This window comes from Bidens hawaiensis, unplaced genomic scaffold (genome assembly GCF_021521415.1).
Source record: "Bidens hawaiensis isolate Kalapana, Puna unplaced genomic scaffold, B.hawaiensis_p1.1 tig00039486_1, whole genome shotgun sequence".
NCBI lineage: Eukaryota > Viridiplantae > Streptophyta > Magnoliopsida > Asterales > Asteraceae > Bidens > Bidens hawaiensis.
In genome coordinates this window covers 3495-27124 of record NW_027496939.1, presented here as the reverse complement: position 1 = coordinate 27124, position 23630 = coordinate 3495, and the positions used below count along the sequence as shown (strand labels likewise).

Here is a 23630-nt window from a genome sequence, read left to right as displayed (position 1 = left end):
TTACACATTTTTATTTTAACCATGTACATTCGTTTAATTGTTTGACCCTTTAAACTTTCAAAGTTTGTCGATTTTAACACATAATTTTGTGTATCATTGAATTTATCACTTGAATCCTTTATTTATTTCATAATAATACATTACACACATGACAAACATAGAAGATAGAATACATTATAAAAATACAAATATTATAAGAACCAAGGAAATAGTGAATATAAAGATTAAGGATACAATTCAATAACAGATTGAAGAGCTTGAATATGTTTTATAGTGTAACGAGTGAATCCGGCCTCATGAAACACATACGACCATTCTTCTAAATTGCGTTCTTTTCCTATGCTTGTATAAATCATCATGTTAATATCAAACATCAATCCCAATCCTTTAAACTCATTTTCTTCATCACGTCCTAATACTGCATCTATGATAATCACCTTCCCTTTATTTTGCGGAATAGCTTCTCGACATCTTCTTAGTATGGCAATGCATTCCTTATCCGCCCAATTATGCAATATTTTCTTCAACATTCAAACTTACTCGTTACTTGTGTTATGATTCATAACACGAAACATGATCGTATTGAAATTAAATGAAGGAAGATAGAGTAAAAAAAAAAAAAGTTAGTCAAGATTATGCTAGTTTACAAAAGGTGAGTTGAAGTAAACATCCTGTTATAAGTGAAAGATGCGCGTATAAATGATGGGAATTACAAATATAAACTAATCAAATTATCTTAAAATTATAGTAAAGAGATGAGAAAACCAAGAAAATTACCACCAACTAATCAAGTTTTTTCTTATATTTAATTATGAGGTTAGAAAGGTAAAAAAAAAGAATAAAAACAAGGGATATTGGATTTTAATAATTCGAACTTTGTCCTATTCGCTGATGTTAATCGCAATTTAAGAAATTCCCTAGGTTAATCCCAACTTTCACCCGATTGGCCTTCATCGAGTATTTACATAATAGAGACTAACCCAGTTAGTTTAAAGGCAAGAAATATCATTTCTCCAAGTTTGGGAAACAAATAAAAACGTAATTAAACTTCAAAACCCGCCGCCGCCACCGCCAACGCCATCGCCGCCACCATCTTCTTGCCACTTCCGCTAGCGACATCGCCGTTGCCGCCACCATCGTCCCTCCACCGCCACCGCCATCACCAACGTCCCACCACCTCGCCACCACCACCACTATATATTAATTAATAATAATATAAATTTTCAAACTCTCCCTTCATAAACCTATAATCTGCATAGTGGTGTTGGCAGCTGTGGCGGGACGATGATGGCAACAATGGCGGTGGTGGCGGAGAAGATGACGGTTGGTTTGAAGTTTAATTACCTTTTTCATTTGTCCCCAAAACTTGAAGAAATGACTTTTTTTGCCTTAAAACTAACCAGGTTAGTCTCCGTTAGGAAAAGGCTCGGTGAAGAACAATAGAATAAAAGTTGAGATTAACCTAGGGAATTTCTTTTATTGAAATTAATGTCGGCCAATATGCCACAGTTCAGATTATTAAAAACCTCAAATATATAGTTCACGAAATTACATGTATGTACCTCACGAAATTACATATATGTAAACTCATGAATGTGACAAGTTAGTATCTCATCATACAAAGAAAACATATTTCACTTTGTGATAGACGTATTTTAATCACTTTTATATTTATAACCTTACAATAAAAAGAAACAAAACTTTATTGGTTATAGTAGTAGTTAAAAATTAAGAAAAAAGTAGTGCATACCATCACATAAACAGCATCAGCTTTAGGAACATGATCAAACATATCACCTCCAAGATGCTCAACACCATTAGTAGATGTTGGAGCCATTGAAACCACATGAGGGAGATCAAAATTAATCCCCTTGATCCATGGACAAGCCTCCACAATCAACCGTAGAGCGGTCCCATCACCACCACCAACATCCACAAGGGTTGTCAGCCCCTCAAACACCTGTGAACAACTCTCCAACACGGCCGACACCAAAATCCGTGCTTCACAAGCCATTCCATCATTGAATGACTTACTAAAACCAGGATTCGCCGCACTATATTCCCATATATCTTTTCCATGTGCCGCCTCGAATGGTAATTCTTTGTTACCTAACATCCAAGCACTTAACTTGTCCCATGGAGCCAACATTGCTGGACTACTTGTTAAAAGAACCAAGTCAGCCATGCTATGATTTCCATGTCTTGTTAGGAGTCTAGATAATGGTGTCTTAACATATCCAAGGGATGTTTCGGATATTGGTTTTTCTTGAAACACTTTATAGTGAATCAAAAACCTCATAACCCTATGCAACGAAGACTGTGAACACCCGATCTCTGATGCTAGATCAACTAGTGTTATCGGGGATTCACGGTTTTCGAGGATATCGGGTATCCCAAGCTCAATGGCACACTTGACAAGAGCAATGTGAGTGAACCCAAGAATATAATTCCATATTTCTTCTTGTGGTTTCACTTCTGTGTCTTTTAAAAGAGCTTTCTCTTTCTTTATTTCTGTGCCCATTTCTTTTTCTTAAAATTGTACAATGAATTTGAGATTTTAGCATGATTTAAATAGCAAGAAGTATCGCATGGTTAGATTTTATTTAGTAATCTATTTTATCCCATTTCATGAGGTTACACTTACATGTTGAAGATAATGTTTACTTTTATTATATTAGGCATTAATTATTTAATCATGTAAGAGTGAGTAAGGTGGGTCAGGTCATGGGTATAAGTTTTTTTTAATGGACAAGTAACAGAATTGTCCAGTACTTCGTACAGGATGACCCGATAGTGAAAGGTCACAGCCAGTTAGCCCAACTTAGCCGTACGAAGCCCTTAAGCGCATCTAAGTTATCTTCAGTACTGGGGAAAACCCACCCACCAGAAAGCCCACCGGTGGTAATACCCGGCGCTCTCATGATCGAACTGAGATCACAAAGATCACAGTCTTTCTTCATTGAGTCACCCATACCCCTCAAAAGTGAGGTACGTGGGGTTTGAACTTGAGTCTCCATGAAGAAACATAAGGTTTTTACCACTACACCACTGTAACATTCCACTTTTGATAATAATAAATAAAAGAATTTTATTTACTTAATGGTGGCTTATTATTTAGTTAGGTTAAATAATAATGATAGAGTGTGGAGTTTGACAATAAAATATGAAATAAAGGATGGTGATGGAACTTAGATCCATGGACTTTGAGGTATTTAAATCATTGGTGGAAGGAATTATTTGGTGAGTTATTTGGAAGAATAGAAATAATGCGATTTTTGAAGCAGGTGACTTAAAGACGGAGTTTATTTAAGAGTGTATTTTACACTTCTCGTTTCTTCGCATTGTAAATGAGAATAAAAAGACACAAATAAGTTGGACCCAGTTGATCCAAAACCCTCATATTTTCTTGTAATTCTGTTTATTGGTTAGCCTTTTCTAACCAACTCCATGAGTTTTATAAATCATTGTCGTTCAATTTTTTTTCCAATATACTGAAAAATCATTGCATGTTCTCTCTCATCCACTCACAACACCCTAAAAAACTCCTTACATTATAAAACCCTCACTCACAAAAAATGAGGGATAGGATGTGAATGCTCTTAGCTTAATCTTATAGGCGAGTATAGGTTAATGCAATGGATAAAAAATGAAATAAACAAGGTAATGAATGGACAAATGAATGAAATTGATTATAACTATTCTATTGTGGTGTTTTGGTTACCATGTGAGAACAGAATGAATCATTACTTTATTTTATTTGATAGGCACGAAAAGAGAAGGGAATAAAATAGAAATGATAGTGAGTGGTGGTAGGTGGCGATGACAACGGTGGGTGGTGATGGTGGTTGGTGATGGTGGAAAGTGGTTGTGGAGGGTGGTAATTTTGGTTGTTGGTGATGGTGACATTCACCGACGACGATCGATGGCAACGATGGTTGGCGGTGGTGGTGGGCGTCAAGCATGAATTGTGGTTGGCAATAGTTGGTGGCGGTGGGCGGGAGGTGGTGACGGTAACAGTGGCGAGAAATGGTGTTGGTGGTTGGCTGTGGTGGTGGGAGGGTGTTGGAGGTGATTTAGGGTTAAAAAAAAGTAAAAAGAAAAAAAAAACATAGTGGATGGAATGAATTTAGGGTGTTTAAAGGAAATTCAATAAACTATATATATATGTGTGTGTGATTTCACTCAAGTGACCAATCAAACGCATTTTATTTCTAACATGGTTCGTTCCAATTTGTCTTTTAATTCCTATATAACAAACCCTACCAAAAAGTTTAACTCAAATGTTTCTTTATGAAAAATAAAACAACATATAAGCTTTATTTTGGCTTTGAGTGTGATATCACAACCATAGCAGTACATATTTATTGAAAGTTTACTTATACTATTAATACCGGTATCAAATATTTAAGAAAATTGAGATCGAGAAATTCGAGATCAGTATCGGTATGATACCAGGCACATCCCTAAAAGTATGTATGTCCTGTTTAAGAAACAAGTTGTCATGCATTACTGGAAAACATTAAAATATCATTATGTATACACCCTTAAAAATCTTAAATGGATCCTTTACCATGTGATCCATTCGGTTGATCAACCATATACATCTTTTTTATTCATTCATTTATAATGGTTCATTCAATTCCGTCTCTCATTTCTAGTTTTCTGCATACCAAACATTGTTTAACTCAAATATATATCTCTATGAAAATTAAGATAATATATATATATGAAATTAAGATAAGATATAAACTTTATTTTGTCTTTGATTGTGATATCACAACCATAGGTTCATAGCAGTACGTAGGGACGCCAATGACATGATATTAAGTTAGGAATATATGTGATTCACAAGATCATTTATCAACCAAAATAAATATCCACCCAACATAGATTGCGACTTAATCTTATTAAAATAAGCGTGATCAATATTCCAAGCTTCCAACAATAAATTCGTTTTCAAGTAGTAAATTGATCCCACGTTGCGGTTGGGGCATGAAACCCTAGCCGAAGCATAGATCTTGGTGACCGGAAGTTAGTGGCATAAGGCTATATCCATAAGATTGTGATATCACAAAAGGTTATCTCCTATTTCAATTGTATGTCATACATTTATACAAAAAAAAAGAGAAAAACTAGCCTATGATTAAGTACAAGAATTAGGAAACTCAATCACAATTATGACCGAATATTCACGATGGAATAACCCGTAAATCACTCCCTTCCTATACTCCCTCTCAAGTTGGAGCATGAAGGTTACGAATGCCTAACTTGTCAAGAATACTTGTAGTTGCCGTGCTCCCAAAGGCTTCGTGAACAGGTCGGCAATTTGAAGCTTTGTATCAACGTGCAACGGCATTATGTCTTTAGACTCGACTCGTTCTCTTACAAAGTAACAATCCATCTCTACGTGTTTGGTTCTTTTATGGAATACCGGGTTGTTGGCAATGTGTTTAACAGCTAAGTTGTCACAAAATAGTTGTGTAGGGTTGTTTTGTTCAATGTCCAATTCCTTCAAAAGCCATCGTAACCAAAGAATCTCACTCACTGTGGTGGCCATCGCACGGTATTCGGCTTCCGCCGAGGAACGTGATACAACTGACTGTTTCTTGAATTTCCAAGACACGGGTGCTCCTCCTAAGAGTAGTAGATAGCCACTCCTTGATCTTGTCGTGTCGGGACACCCAAGCCAATCGGAGTCCGTGTATCCTATCAAATTTACTCCTCCTTCCTTTGGCAGCAGTATACCTTGACCCGAAGTTGCCTTTAGGTACCTTAAAACTCGTATGGCTGCCTCCATGTGGTTTGCCCGCGGATCGCCTACAAATTAACTTAGGACATTAACCGAGTATGCAATGTCTGGTCTAGTTGCTTGCAAGTACAGTAACCTCCCCACGAGTCTTCGATACTTGCTTGCATCAGGTCTAACTTCTTCATCATCCTTTGCAAGTTTAGTTTTTTGATCCATAGGAAAGGCACTCGGTCCGCAGCCCATCATGCCGCTGTCTTCAAGGATGTCGAGGACGTACTTTCGCTGATTTAAGACCATTCCTTCTCGGGTACGGGTCACTTCTATACCCAAGAAATATTTTAGAGGCCCAAGGTCTTTAATGCTAAACTTCTCATTGAGAAAAATCTTTGTTTCTTTGATTTTATGAACGTCGTTTCCCACAAGAATCACATCGTCAACGTATATGAGAGATGCGACAAAGGATCTATCGGTCTTGAATATGAGTAAGGAATGATCAGCTCGAGACTGATTAAAACCAATTTGTTGTAGTGACGATGTGAACTTTTGATACCAATTTCTTGACGCCTGCTTTAAGCCGTAAAGTGATTTTCTGAGTCGGCACACTTTGTTTTCCTTTCCCTTTTCGAATCCTTGTGGGATCTTCATGTAAACTTCTTCGTCTAATTCGCCATGTAAGAAAGCATTGTTGACGTCGAGTTGGTTGATGACCCAATTCCTTTTTACTGCCACTGCGAGAAGCGTTCTGACCGTAACCAGTTTTGCTATAGGGGCAAACGTATCATGGAAGTCGATCCCTCCAGTTTTGCTACCAACCTTGCCTTGTATCTCTCGATTTCTCCGTTTGGCTTATACTTTATCTTGTAAATCCATTTCGACCCAATAACATGTTTGCCTTCAGGCAAATCTTCAAGACTCCATGTACCGTTTTGCTCGAGAGCACAAATTTCTTTCTTCATTGCCTCTCTCCAATTTGCATCCTGTATGGCTTGATTAAAAGTCTTGGGCTCATCGTTTGAGTCGATGGCCGCCAATATAACTTTATGAGAATTAGTGAAGTTTTTATAAGTGATAAAATTAGCAATCGAGTGTACCGTAGAGGAATCTTGATTGGGAACAGGTAACGTCTGGTCTATGGATGGCGGGAGATTAACGATGTAATCGTTGAGATGACCTGGTCGAGATCTATGCCTTCTTACTCTTACCGGTTCCGTTTCATGAGAAATTTTTGTTTCTACTTCAGTTTGGTTATTTATTGTTTGAGTTTCAAGTTGGGGTGGGTTGAACTCAGTTGGGCCATGGTCACTTGGCCCATTAGGAGTATCATTTGAGTTGGACTCAGTATCATTTGAGTTGTGGTCATTAGTTGGCACATCTTCAGCCTCGTTATGGCCACTGTTTGGCTCATTTTCACTATTGTGATGTTTGTTTGTAATTGGTTCTAGGTGGGTGACGTGAAACCAAGATGGTAAATCAAAGATTTCGGGTTCTTCATCATTGATGTGAAAATTTATCTTTTCATGTGGGAACACTGTCTCAACGAATTTCACATCTCTTGACACTACCATCTTTTTGTTTTTAATATCAAACACCTTATACCCCTTTGTCCCATGTGGGTAGCCTAAAAATATTCTCGGTCTCCCTCTTTCTTGGAACTTGTCGCCTTTCGTTTCGGTGCTTCGGTAGTAAGCAAGACAACCAAATATCGTCATATGATCATAATTTGGCTTTCGGTTATAAACGAGTTCATAAGGCGTCATGTTGTTAATGGATTTAGATGGTAACCTGTTTATTATGTATGTGGTAGTTAGAATGCACTCCCCCAAAAGGTTGATGGTAAATTTGCTTCAAATTTTAATGCCCTTGCGGTTTCGAGTAGGTGTCGGTGTTTTCGCTCGACGACACCATTTTGTTCCGGGGTGTGGGGACATGTGGTTTCAAGCAAGATCCCTTCTTCGCTATAAAAAGTGGCCATGCGGTTCGAAGTGAACTCCCCACCGTTGTCACATCGAACCCTTTTGACATTTTAACCAAATTGTGTTTTGATCATTTTATGGAAGACAATTAAGATATCACTAGCATTCGACTTATGCTTCAAAAGAAAAACCCAAACGGATCGACTAAAATCATCTACTATAGTTAAGAAATAGTTTGCCCTAGTCAAGGAGGGTGTGCGATACCTTCCCCATATATCGCAATGTAAAAGTTCAAAACACTCATTTGTCTTAATGAAACCGGTGATAAAAGGTAATCTAGTAAACTTTGCCTTTATACATGAATCACAAACATCATTATTTGTTTTTAAAGAAACGAAATCAAAAAATGAGAGTTTACTATGTGAAGCATGTCCCAAACGTTGATGCCACATGTCATTAGTAACCGCCATAGCCATTCTTTCACATCCCACCATCCTCATCCGGTATAGACCTTGTTGACATTTACCCGTTCCAATCAATTTCCTCGAACTCAAGTCCTGCATGACAAAAAAATCGGGGAAAAACGTTACTGCACAACGAAGATCTTGGTTAAACGACTGACGGATAGTAAATTGCAAGTAAATTCCGGAACATATAAGACATTTCGAATTTTAGTTCCATTCGGCAAGGTGCAAAAGCCTTTTCCCTTAACGGGTATAGAGTCACCGTTAGGTATGGTAACGGGTAGTTCACATGTTGCTTTCATGTTCCCATGAAACAAATCAAAATTGTGAGTTATATGCTCGGTGCAACCCGAGTCTACAACCCATTTGTTACCTTCATCCAATCTACCTGCCATGTTTGCCATAGGTTGGTTTACTTCAACATTGGATGAATTCTTCACAGTGAACATGTTGATGAATTGCTTATATTGTTCATTGTTCAAACCCGGTATCGGGCTTGATTCATTCTGGGACACTTCATTAACTTTAGAGCCTGTTTCTACATGTGCCACTTTTGCTCTCCCCCTTTTCCGGCTTTCCTTTCCCGGGCCACCATTCTGGATATCCTACGTGCTTGAAACACACGTCATGGTTGTGCCCGTCTTTTCCGCAAAAATCACAGTGCCCTATCTTGTCGCTATTAAGTTTCTTGTAGGCTTTGGAACCTATTTGGCTTTGTGTAGCAGCAGCAATAGCCCCATCTTGCTTCATAAAGGCTTGAAACGCATCGGAATCGGTGCTCATTTGCTTCCCAGAAGACACCACCCTTTGTTGTTCATCTTCAGAGACGAGGCGATACGCCTCTAGTAAGGTAGGAATGGGTTTCATGGCAAGTATCTGGGTTCTGATGGTTGAGTACTCACGATCGAGTCCAAGAAGAAACTCATATAACCTTTCTTTGTCTCTCGAATCGGACATTTTCTCGCTTATTTCACACGAACAGCCGGTGCATGAACATCTTGGGATCGGGAAAACAGACGTTATCTCATCCCATAATGCCCTCAGCCTCGTGAAATAGGTGGACCGACAGAAGTTGTTTCAATTCATACGCTCTGGGGGCGCTTTCCTTTCCGAAGCGATCTTGCAAGTCGCTCCATATTTCTTGGGCAGAAGTAGCGTATTTCACACTAGTTCTTATTTCTTTTTCCATGGCTGTGTTCAACCATCCCTTAATCATAGCATCGCAGCGTAACCACGCCATATGATTAGGATCAGTCTTTTCAGGCATCTTCAAAGTTCCATCAATGAATCCTACCTTATTTTTAGCAAATAGGAAATTCTCCATCTCTTGAACCCAGTCGAGGTAGTTGTTAGCATTCAAGGCTTCGTTCACGTGCATTTGCCTTGTGTAGTCTGAAGGGTTAAGATAATATGGGGAAGTGTGATCGGCAGCAGGGTTACTGTTGTTTGTTTGTTTCGAGTCGCTGCCGGCCATTGATGAACGAATAGCGGTTGTGCTAGGGTTTTGAGGTTTTTGTTTGAGCGGATTAGTAACCACGATCTGATACCATATAAGATTTTGATATCACAAAAGGTTATCTCCTATTCCAATTGTATGTCATACATTTATACAAAAAAAGAGAAAAACTAGCCTATGATTAAGTACAAGAATTAGGAAACTCAATCACAATTATGACCGAATATTCACGATGGAATAACCCGTAAATCACTCCCTCCCTATATCTGCATAAAAGTATAAAATAAAACATAGTACGGTTTTGTTTAACAAAAACAAGATATGGAACAATTTTCTTCTTAATTTTCAATGCAAAGATGAATTGCAATTTATAAGGAAATATTATCATGTTCCTAAATTAATGCAAGAAATGGAGAATTGCAATTAGTATATTGACAATATAATTGAGGGTTGACAAAATAATTGAGGGAAAAAATATATAATCTTGCATTTAAAATCAGATTAGTTAGTATAAAAAGAAATTATTACAATAGTCCAAGAATCGAAGATACACAAATCCTCAAATGAGGTATACTATGACGATTGAAGAAGACAAAGACCAACTGTGATAAAGACTGATCATATATATAACTCTTCTTCCTTCTCTCACATTTACGAGATACATATAGACGTGTACATTCTGGTTAATTATTTGGCGGAAAATTCAAGGACAAATTGATATATCTCATCAAAACGTAAACACACACGAAATAAATATTATATTATAGAGGAAATAATTCAAAAACCCTTGTTACACATACCTTGTGTTTCTCTAGATTAACCGTAACTAGTTTCATCTTGTGTGTTCCCTAATGTCTAACCATAGCTTGGTTTATATATACTAACCTAACTTGTTAGTCAAGACATTACCAAATATAATAAAACCTTAATTGCAACCATGTAAACCAATTACAAAATTAATGAATCTCACGAGCCAATAGGTCCAATCCGGTCACCTACAAGTGACGGGCCTATTAAGATGAAAATTACGTCCAACATAAATAACTTGGTAGACCGGTAAATCTGGTCGGGTAATCACCGGGGAAAACCCTAACCAGTATAACTGTTTTCGGTTAATACCTGAACCGGTTAACCGGTGCCCAGTTAAAAATACCGTTTTTTTATTGGGAAAATTAATAGGAAAAAAACACTTGGAAATTTAGAAAAAAAAAACTAAAAGCACTTGTTTTTTATTGATTTTTTTACATATTTTCAACATTTTCATATTCATTGCTTCAAAACAATACACGAATAACTTGAAATTAAACATTAATAATTATTGTGACGTGGAATTCGTTCGTCTATTCTTTATTTTTATTGTTTTATTCTTCAATTCTGGCTTCGGCTTCATCGTTTAATGTTTTTATTCTTCGCTCTCCATGTCGTCTACATTAAACGAGTCTTCATGTTTAGGTTCGGGACTACTTGATCACACTTAATCATCATACGTTAGTTCTTATTCGGTTATAAGTGGTTATGCGACACCCATTGTCACTTCTTCTTTGTGTAGTTTTTCTTCAACATCGAGCTCTCCTTCAAAATTTTATATATGTTGGATACGGTCCGCCGCATCCAAGTGGTCTTTTAAGCAAATGCACATTTCAAACGATTCTTGTGCTAGCCTTGTCTTTCGTATCGATTAAATCGTACCACTGAACAAAAGCACTTTCCCTACAGAAGCTTGGACGGTTAGTAAATCGCATGTCATGGCATCAAGCACGGTGAATTGAGGTTCCATTTGCTTCCACCAACCTAAAATACCAAAGTTTTCAAAATCACCAGCCATGAACATAAAATCGGTTGCACCATACCAGCTTAGCTCGCTATTTGGGGCGCTACCACGAGCTTTTTTAATTCTATTGTTTCTTATATCATTAAACAAACTTATGTTTGGGTTACTTGATGACGAGCTTTCTCCAAAACCCATTGATCGTCAAACGTTCGGTGTCGAACCATATTTAAGAACATAAAATTCAAATATGTTTTCTAAATAAGTATTAAATTTTTTTGACTTGTTTTGATGCATAATTAGGGTCTTTTAAATACAATTTCAAAGCCCAAACAATTCTTTCAGTTAAATTTTCAACGATGCGGTACAAGTAAAAACTGCCGGCAATTCTTCAAAATATTTTTTTAATTTTACTTTCATTGGAGCTATTATATCATCGTACAATGGATTGACATATTCAAAATCATTTAATTTGATATAAACTAACCAAATTTGGTGAAGAACCAAAGGACTGTCGGGTAATAAACACCCGATAAATAAGTAGTTGCATTTTTAAAAACTCTACCAAATCGCTTATCTTTGTAATCGTTTCCCGACGGTTTGACGAAAATGCCTTAAATTTTCGTTTAAGAGAAAGATTGTCATTAAATAATTCCAAAGTTGGTCTTTGTCTTAACACGCTATCAAACATTTTCCACGATGAATTTCACATAGTAGGTACGTCGAAATACAGACCTAAAATGATGGAATTAGTTTCGATACACAATTGCATATATCTTGTATATCTTTGCTTACTAGTTCTAAAAACTTCGGTTAACATTATTCTATTTTTTTAATTTTTTTTGTTAACTGTCTTGCACAACCAAATTAATGATATGTGCAACACATATGAAATAAAAATTATAACACATTGGTTGGTATTTTAGTTTTAGTTTTTCAACTGTGGCATTTTTATTTGACGCGTTATCGAAATATATAGAAAGAAGCTTTTCTTGTAATTAATAAGTTTGTATAACACCATATAAAATATAGAAGATAAACAAGTTTTGAGCGGTGTTAGGATGATTAAATAACTCAAACGCAATAGTACACTTCATCATTGTCCATATATAGGGATCAAACCAATACGCGGTTACGCAAAGATACGAAAACGGGTTACCGTATGGAGCCGACCAAACGTTGATAGTTAAGTTAACACCAATTTTTAAGTTTTCAAAACCAAAAGTTAATTCCTTTTTAGATTTTTTTTTCACATTTTTAAACAATCGCGTCTTAAGGTGGTGAGACTTACGTATTGATATCGAGGTTGGAGCGTTTCTTGAATCAACTTTGTTAAACGCGGGTTGTCAAAGTGATCAAACAGCAAGCCTTCTTGAATGACAAGTTTTGCTATCCTATCACAAACGTTGTCGAGGTCGGAAAACCCATATGTCAGCTCCATTGATTGAAAGTTGCTCTTGATCCGGGGCCGGATTGGTTTTCATGGCTTGACCTGCGTAAAATTTCCACATTTTTCACACCGCTCCTTAAGCGATCCGTTTGGCATTTCGCACTTCTCGAAATTAGCCCAAAGGTTTTTGTCTCGGTTTATTGAGACAATCTTTTAGACGGTTAAACCACCAAGTTGTTCAAGTGTTGCCATTTATTTTTATTTTTTTGGTTTTGGAAGCTGTCTTTTTTGCGCTTTTGAGTTCGGTTTTTGCGGAGGTTTTTGCGATTTTAAGAGCTTGGGAAATGGTGTAATCAACCCAACACACCCAATACATGTTTATACTAGTAAGGAGGGTTAAAAATGGTCAAAACGGTCATTAGACCATTCCCAACGGTATGATCTGTTGCAACTAAGGGTGGCAAACCCAACCCAAATGGGTTGTTTTGGGTCAAGATGGATAAACTTTAAAAGTAAAATGAGTTATGATGGATCATAAAAATTCTACAAGTGGGTCAGGATGGGTTGGAAATATACAAATGAGTTTAATTTATAGATTAAAATGGGTCAAAACAAAATATCCAAGTTATCCAAAATTTATCTATTTCAAAATACCCAAACTATCATGTGCGAAACAAAACTCATCTGAAACCCAAAAAACGATCAAAGCGGAACAAAAACCCCGAACTGACTAAAACGAAACAAAAACGAAACTGAACCGAAATAGAAAAACGACCAAAACGAAAAAAAACGAAATGAAACCGAAAAACTGACCAAATCGAAACAAAAAAAGTGAAATGCAACCGAAAAGCTAACCAAAACTAAACAAAAACACCGAATCGACCAAACCGAAACAAAACTGAATCGAAAAAGAAAACCGACCAAAACGAAACAAAAAAACCGATATGAAACCGAAAATTTTACCAAAACGAAACAAAAAAAAGTGAAATGCAACTGAAATGCGGACCAAAACAAAACAAAAACACCGAACCGGCCAAAACGAAACAAAAACACCGAATCGACCGAAACAAAACAAAAAAAAAAACAAACGAAACTGAACCAAAATAGAAAAATGACCAAAACGAAACAAAAAAACGAAATGCAACTGAAACCTGACCAAAACAAAACAAAAACACTGAACCGACCAAAGTGAAACAAACAAACCGAAACGAAACTGAACCGAAATAGAAAAACGACCGAAACGAAACAAAAAAAAACGAATTTAAACTGAAAAACTGACCAAAAGGAAACATAAAAAACTAAATGCAATTTAAATCCGGACCAAAACGAATCAAAAACACCGAACCGACAAACGAAACAAAAAAACTGAAACGAAACTAAATCGAAATAGAAAAACGACCAAAATGATACAAAAAACCGATATGAAACCGAAAAACTAACCAAAACGAAACAAAAAAAAAAGCGAAATGCAATCAAAAAGCTTAGCAAAACGAAACAAAAAAACTGAAACGTTGCCGACCAAAGTAAAACAAATGAATCGAAACGAAACAAAAAAAAACGAAATGAAACCGAAAAACTGACTAAAACAAAACAACACTGAAACCGAAAAACCGAGAAATCGAAACCGAAATCATTGAAACCGAGCAGATACCGAAACCGACCAAAATGGAAAAAATACAAAACCGAATCGAAAAAAAATCCCGAAAAACTCGAAATTGAACCGGAACAAAAAGTGTTTTTTTTTATGAACGAGGAGGATGGGGGAAACATTTTAGTTATTTTACATTTTGCGTTTTTTATCTATATTTTGAGTTATTATTTTTTTAATAGTTTTTTTGAATTTTTTTTAAGGGTTTTTAAAACCCTTTGTATGTCAACCTTCACTTGGGTCAAGATGGGTTAGTTTTATCCATCTTGACCCATATCTATCCTAACCCTCTATTTTAAAAATCCATCCTGACCCATCACCCAAATCCAACCCAACCCACTCCTACTGCCACCTCTAGTTGCAACACTTTTTTAGCGTTTTTAACCGGTTAACCGATTCTTGGGCTAAAATGGAAAACCGGTTACAAACAGACAGTTTTTCGGTTACCGGTTAGAGATGGACCGGTTATGAATCGGTTTAACCGGTTTTGACTATGCACCTCTAGACACATATCGAGAAGCCAACTGAATATTTTTAAGCCCAACTTTTGTAGTCTTAACAAGCCCAGCCCACAATAATCATGTTATAATGACTCCAACTTTAATCATAAACCAGTCACTCCTTAAGCTCAATCAGCCAAAACCTTCAGCCCGCAATCGAACACATATCCATTATTCTCGATATTTGATGAAACATAACAAACAAAACAAGTTAACCAACAAACACAAAAATTAAATAAATAAGATATGTTCAATATTGTATTGGAATTATACATATATTTCAATAGGTTCACACTTGTTGCATCTCTTGAGAAACTAACGTACATCATTAGCATAAACCACACTAGTCACGCTAGTTGAGTCGTGCTAGAACCAGAACCACACTAGTTTCGCACCGAGGTTAAAAACATAAAGGCAACTCTCAAACGTTGATTATCAGAAGTGCAAAGTGAGACATCAAAGCACTACATTTCTCTCACGCCACACGCATATGCGTGAGTTGCCACCAGTTCTTTTGTCTATAAAAACAATATACAAGAAGTGCTTATCCATATAAACTACTTCAAGATTGTCATCCACTTATATAGGACAGGTGACAAATTGTTACATTTTCCTCAAATTTTTGCACATTTAGTTGTTCCAACCATACAAACTAGTATTTTACCCGTCCGGTGAATGGGAATATCAACGCGGGAATATGACGTCTATATTATTATAAGATCCACCGACTTTAAACATTTGTCAACTTGTTTGAGATTAACAACGCGTTATAGTACTCACTTAACATTTCAACCCTATTATACTATAAATATCGAAACAATTTTAATTTAGGGAGACCAAATAGCACGGTCCACTTCACAGTAACAATTTTGATCAAATAGCACAGTCCAAATATCAAATTCTAAAGTAGCAACATCCAATTCCAACCGGTACACAAACCCCACACAATTAATTTACTAATAACAAAAACAAAAACTGTTTTTACACAATTAGTAATCAAACATCTTAAAAATATCATTAGGGATTAGGGTTTTCATATATTGTGGGTTAATAACATGTTAATAACAAAACAAAAAAACCAAAAATAATTTGATTTTAATAGAATCTTGAATGCATTGTTGTTATTTGCATAATTAATCACGGATGCTTTGTCACAATCATTTGCTAAACTTGAGCTTTTCGGCAACGCTTCCGGTAAATTTAGAAATGCCTTCTGCTTCGGGCTTGGTCCACATTCTATCACCACAAAGACTTCAATTAGTGAAAATTTGATCTTGGGTTCCTCTGTACCGAGCGAAAAAATTTAACTTTTAATGTACAAATGACCTTGATTATAGTCGTTTCAGCCCAATACACCTGCTTGACCCAAAAACAAAACACAAACGGGTATCAACACAGGTATCAATCATGCTACTACAAGCGTTATGAGAAAGTAAACTAAAAAAATTCAATATAAGTTAACAACTCAAGTGAGCTCAACACAGGCTTCAATCATGCTACAACAAAACAGAATATAGAACAATCATATGCATTCCCTAGAATAAATTACTCTACATAAACCAACAAACTTTTGAACTTAAATTCTAAAACTTTTAACACACTTAACTTATGAAAATTATTAAACCATCTAGAGGGGATGCAAATAAGCATAATCATTTATCTGATTAAAAAAAACATTTGTTTTACGTTGACTTTTTGCTCAATGTTCACAACAAAGTCAAACCAGTTAAAAAGAAAATGTGACCATAGTCTCTGCTAACTATTTGTAATTCCCATTATACCATTTCCCTTTTAGCAATACAACATCTGATCACAAGACTCAACAACCAAGTTTTAACCCTTTCTTTTTTGACCAAAAAAGGGTAGAAGGACTCAAAACAGTTCAATTAAAATAGCATTATAACTGTTCTTTTCTTATTCTTCATTCTGGATACCGGATTAGTGCATGTAATTGTGTATTCCATAAATGTAAACTGAATATATATATATATATATATAGGATTAGGTTCATTTCAAAAGTGTTTCTTATTACGAGAAGTGCGAGAAGTCATTACAACCAATCATAATTTTTCTTTTTATTTGTTTAATTATTAATTAGAAGGGCATGTTAGTCAAATGAACAATTCTCTTTTCTTGGTAACTATTAATTACTATTAGTAAGTTATAGAACAAAATATTATGACTTAAATTATATATGAATACTAACCAATGTAATTAAATTTTATTTATCAGATATCATATATATTCTATACTAATTTTAATATCTATTATAAAACTATCAGCTATTGTGTATTGGTAGGTTTGTTTTTGGGTTCGTATATTTACGGAATAACGGAATAATATTCTAAAATTTTCAATCAATTTCCCATAGTTACAGTACCATTGTATGGTGTAGGAAACTAAACTACACAATACTACAAATTAGTATTTTACATACAATGACACACCAATCCAATATTTGATATGGAAACAAAATTGTTCTTTGATTAACCAAACAATCATTCTAAACTAAGAACCTCCATAATATGCGATGTTTTCGTTTTCGTGTTTCTGCCCGATAGTAGAATCTTGGTCGAGGACATTGTTCTCGTGATAAAAATTCCTGCATCATGATAGTCGTATGTTGTAGCCCATTTTAACTTAAACCAATTTGGTGTTAGAGTATCCATAGCATCTGCCCTCGGATGTCAATGACCCTTAGGTAATTCACAAAAATGTCCTCCACAAAGTAAATTAGAATTTGAGACTGTACTAACGTTCATAAGATAATTTCCCTACACAACAAAAAATCATATATTATACAATGGTATCACGTGCACACATTCATAATATAAAATATAATATGACTTCGTACACAGCAGGCAACAACAAAAACTCAACAAACATGATAAAAGAACCCCTACATACAAATACCTACATAACTAAACGAATGTGTCCTTCATAATATAGTTAGTCTTTAACAGGTACTAGTCATACACAGGATAGTAGAACCCATACACATCTTTTATTAATATCACAACAAAACGCAAAATACGAAAATATATGAATGTTTTTAGTAAAAGCTAATTTTGGTATGTGATCACTTGTACATGGTTCATAAGTGTTTTACATTCTAGTACTTTATTTATATAGAAAAGGTAAAACAACACACTTGGTTTATCTAAGCAGATGAGGACAACATTTTACCTATACAGACTAGTGATTACCTTACATTTATAGTTTAACCTACACATATGACTAACACAGTTTACATTTGATTTACTTAACATTTTACCTACACATACTAATGCTACCCTACACAAACTAAAGTTTACATTACATTTTTTGCATTACGTTCACATAGTGTTTGCCTACACATACGGCCAACACAATTTACATTATATTATTTACATTACAGTATACATTGCATTTTCATAGTTTTTTTACATACACGTACCTGTTTTTTAGTTACACACACTGTTTTTAAATACAAAGATCACGCTTATGAGAATATAATACCTCTGACACTTATCAAACATAAGAAAATACACATACACATAACTATATTTAATCACCTAAACATACTAAAAGTAGTTATATCAGCAAACTTCTCAAAATAATTTATATTAAACATACTATTAGTTTATATTTGACATCAACACATATTTAATACGGTTATACATAATTACATACAAAGAACATATAAAAAACAATAAAGATTTTTCACCAAGACAAAATATTGCACTTATATACAGCCATAAAATTATTCCAACGCTATATCACATCGTTGATTCATTCATTGTATGTGTCATTCAATATCGTACCTACACATAAACCTAGTGTACTAATATAATACCATGCCTACACAAGAATCGAGCATGCCTACACATGAATCGAGCATGCCTACACGGGAAAATACTACTGTGTAGGCATTCATATGCGGTGTAAGAAAATACATATATGAACACACACATCAATTTACAATATACATCGACTCATAAAAAAAATACTACAATGCGTAGTTTACATACTCAGGTGTAGGAGGATATTTGAGAAGTCGGAGGCTTACATGGGGAAGTAATGTAACCTTACACAAGTCATACAAGAATATAATAAATAGTGTAATCTTGTCTGGAAACTAGTGTCGTGTAGGCATCACTTATCATATTGTAGGCACCAACAAAATATTATTAGACAACAAAATAGGTAAACTGAAACAAATACGAATGTAGCCGATAATATTTTAGAAAAAAAAACTAGAATCAGATTAATGCTAAAAAAACACCCTAATTTTTTCCCCAATTATTAACTCTTATAATAAAAATTAAGAAACTTTATTCATACATCGTAAGCTAATTAGTCATACAATGTAACACATATCAAAACAAAACTAATATAAAAAAGCAAGTAAGGGTTGTAGGAATCGATTTGAATACAAAAAACCAATAATAATCCACCCAAATCAATAAATAAAAGGAATCGATTATGTAATTTAGTTGTAGGACTGTGAAATCGCTTATGTAAGCAAATATACAATCGAAAACCCAAAAAAAATCGGAAAAAAAAACCCTAACCTCTGCTGCGATGACACTATCAAGCCCCAAATCGATTTCTTTCAACGTTTTTCTTATACATGTGCACTAAATCTTCAAGAAAATAATACAGATTTCATGAATTGATTTTGATGTTGAGGCATTTGGGTTGAGTTTGATTAAGGGAATAAGGCATGAATAAGGGGATCTGATTCAAAGAGTTACGTTTGCTTCAATTGTGCCTACACACAAATTACAGTTATACCCTTTTAACTTTAAAACATGTGATTTAAATATCTTCTTAATTACAATTCTGCCACTTGTGCTTTCTACCACTGATTACATCTCATCAACGGCTACGATCCACTTCTCGCTTTAATATCACTTCTCGCAAGATCCATCCCCTATATATATATATATATATATATATATATATATATATATATATATATATACCCCTATATATAGGATTAGGTTCATTTCAGAAATTTTTTTAGAGCGAGAAGTGCGAGAAATAAATTTAACCAATCACATTTTTTTTATTTCTTTATCATTTGTTTTATTACAGGGGTATATTAGTAAAAAACGATTTTTTATAGTTTTGGTAAGAAACAATTAATTGGAGAAGGTTACGGATTACTTTTTTTTATATATATTACTTATCACCTTTTTCAAATTATGTTTCAAATTTTGATATATATATATAGCCTATGTGCAACCAAATTCTAGCAAACACCTTTTATGGATCATCCATTTAAACACAAATATTTTAATTCAAACTGTGTAACTTAATCCACAATTACAAGATATTTAATAATCATATATCCATTTCGTTTTTTTCTATTTGTCGAATTCGATTGGAACTTTCACTATACTATAATTTAATGCATATCATTCCATCTGGTGCTTCAATAAAATTCATAACATGTTATATATTAACAGTTCACATTATAACCATGTACAATAATTGTAAGTTCAATCATAATCTAGGTGCTTGAATTATAAAAACTTGTTTAACCAACTAAAGAAAAAAATTGGTGCATGTTAATTAAATTCACTACACACATATTACAAAATACAAATTTAGATTCATGCATGTTGTGTAGGAGTATTTCGAATTGTGTATGTTTAAATTTTATCGTGTGTAGGTTCATATATGTACTATGTAGGTAGTATCTTGAATTGTGTATATGTAAATTTTATCGTATGTAGGATCATTTATGTACTATGTAGGTGGTATTTCGAATTTTGTATGTGTAAATTTTATCGTGTGTAGATTCATAAACACACACACACACACACACATATATATATATATTGTGTAGGTGGTATTACGAATTATGTATGGGTAAATTTTAACGCGTGTAGGGTCATGTATATATACTGTGTCGGTGGTATTTCGAATCATGTATATGTAAATTTTAACGTCCGTAGGTTCATATATATATATATATATATATATATTGTGTAGGTAGTATTATAAATTTGTGTATGTATAATGTTTATTATGTGTAGGATCATTTATGTAATGTATTTTAAGTATTTGTAACACATTGAGCAAAGCCTACATAATTTACAAGAAGAAAATTCCTTCACGACATATACCACAAAGCATAACCTACATTGTAAAAATCGTTACACATTATCAAAGAAATCCATACACAAAAACTCCACATATGCTTTTATAATATAATAACTTACACATTAAATAAGAAACACATGCATATTAGGTAACTTACTTACCTAAGAAAACATAACATTCTGGTAACCTTGGAACTACTACACGTTATAAACCAAACAAGAAAATATTTTCAACACCTACACTTAAAAAAAGAAAAAAGGAAAAAGAAAAAAGAAAAAGAAACTAGTTGAATTTCAACGGTTTCATGGTTGTTGACTAAGGCATAAAAGGGGGAATCTCATAAATTCTATACTATTCATATTTTTGGCCTTACACTTCTACCCTTTTATTATAAATGAGGATGTCAAAATGTACATAAAATTACAAAAGTGCCATTTTTTATTTTTCATAGTTGATTACTCCAGATCAATGGTTAAGATCTATTTCTCGCACTTCTCGCTGTAATATCACTTCTCGCATGATCCATCCCCTATATATATATATATATATATATGGTTAATATCATTTGAGAACTCTAAAAAAGTTAAGAACTTCTAAGAACTCATAAGAAACAAACATTTTTTTAATTTTTTTATATATTAACATTGTTTAAGACTAGTTTTACCATATTTTATATATAAATTTGTTATTACATATATAAATCACAAGTTTACGTATGTGTAAAATTAATGTAAAAACAAATTTACATATATGCAGAAAAAAGTTTTGATATGTGTAAAAACTAATTTTCATAATTGTAATCGTAATTATAGATATAAAAAGTGATAAAACTACACTCAAATAACACTAACATACAAAAAAATTTATAAAAAACGTTAATTTTCAAGGGTTCCTTCAAGTTCTTAAATAATTTAAGAGTTCTGTAATGATACTAATCCTATATATATATATATATGAATGTACTACAACAATAATAACATAAACTATATTACCTCTTAAGGGCTTCTTTCAAAATTAAACTGAGAATGCAACCGAATAAACCTGCAATTAAAAAAAAAAATACATTAACTAACAGTTCGTAGCCTACTGCAGGAGAAAATAGATGTAACCATGTTGACATCAAATAACAGTTCGTATCTGATCTTCAGTTCATTCTCAACTTTAATGTTATCTTTTAATGTGTTAAATATCATAAAATTTAAAAAATAGCCCACCAAGAAACTTAAAGCAAAGTTGTTATGTTGGTGTATCATATGCGATACATTCCCAAACTCAGCCAGACACTTCTTTTTCCAAGGACCTTAAATTTACACAAGTTAAATTATTAGCAAAACACAAATATTAGAAGTTATAATAATAATAATAATAATAATAATAATCTTATAAAATTCACTTCCCACACTTAAATTATGAGATCACTAGCAAGGATAATAAGAAAAAATATATATATTTCTTGCCTAGTTTGTCAGGACTAGAACTCTTACAGGAGATTTTAGGCTTGCATTCATAAAATTTTGTAGTAGCCATATGCCATATGCCAAATTTTAAGCAAGTAACATGGAGTATATGGAAATTGGTTTGAATTTGTCCAATTTAATTGTATTGAAATGATAGTAAAAGTAATCCCAGTAGGAAAAGGATAGATCAATTGTTAATTGATTAATACATAATACACAAAACATATGAGCTACACATAATGCTATAGTCAGATGATTAAAAAATCGAAGCATTTACCTTCTCGGGAGCACCTTTTCTTGTTCGATGACATTTACCAGATGACAGTTAACATGATCATTGATGTAAGTCAAAGCAGTCGTATTTTCAACATGATTACATGGAAAGAAATGAGCCTCTTTAATTCCGGATCGTGCCTACAAAGTCACATATAGTTATAAAGATGATATCATTATAGTAAAAATCCTTTTTATTCTTTTTGTATAAAATGATACCTCTTTAGTGCATCCAGCAGATGAAAAAAAATTATCATCGATTTCAAGCACAAACGATTCGTATCTATAGTTTGAGAACCAATTGTTGATGTGAGGAGATTCTGATAGAGCAAAACGATCAAACTATGTTATACATGATTGCCATGTTAAACCATAAACTTGAATCCTTTAGGTTGATTAATATCCGCATAGCTAATTCTCCCAAATCTGCAGAAGTAATAGTAATAGAATAACAAATTATCAAGTAAATTCACAAAACATAGATATGCAGATGAAATTATACGCCTGTTTGTTTAACTTGTTTAAAACTACCTTATTTTTGCCTAAAAGTCCAGCAGCTTTCAAAATGAATCCAGGAACCTTCCCCAGAATTTCAAGAACTCTTGAATAATTAAAAAAAAATTACGAAATAATATCTAATTATAAGAAAAATATTAGATACCTCGGTTTCTTTTTTCATAGGAATTAAAGCAGAAACCAGTGAATTAGTTATAAGATATATATAAAATACCTCAGCTGTGTCTGACTAGGTTCTTTGACTTTTATGGTCAACCCACTTTAGTGTCGGTTGATTGCATCGAAGTAGACCTGCTTTCAACAATGTGGTACAAAATTAAGAGCATGAATGTTGTACAAATTATAATCAGAAAACAACCAAATAACAAAAAATGACAAAAAGTATTACAGGTCAACCCAATCC

At 34.0% G+C, this 23630-nt stretch overlaps 1 protein-coding gene across 1 annotated transcript; it reads right to left on the bottom strand.

Annotated features, from left to right (window-relative positions):
- Positions 1–224: 224 nt before the first annotated feature.
- Positions 225–2690, bottom strand: LOC143591237 (acetylserotonin O-methyltransferase-like). Its single transcript, XM_077071502.1, has 2 exons — positions 1751–2690; positions 225–521 (listed from the first exon to the last, which is right to left on the bottom strand). Exons 1-2 carry the CDS (start codon positions 2519–2521, stop codon positions 225–227), a joined length of 1068 nt encoding a protein of 355 aa, XP_076927617.1. The 5' UTR covers positions 2522–2690.
- Between the last annotated feature and the right edge of the window lie 20940 nt (positions 2691–23630).

Coding starts and splice junctions, on each gene's coding strand:
- LOC143591237 (XM_077071502.1), bottom strand. CDS start 2,521: ATGGGCACAGAAATAAAGAAAGAGAAAGCTCTTTTAAAAGACACAGAA. Junction 522..1,750: donor CTGATGCTGTTTATGTGATG/GTATGCACTACT, acceptor TGAATGTTGAAG/AAAATATTGCATAATTGGGC.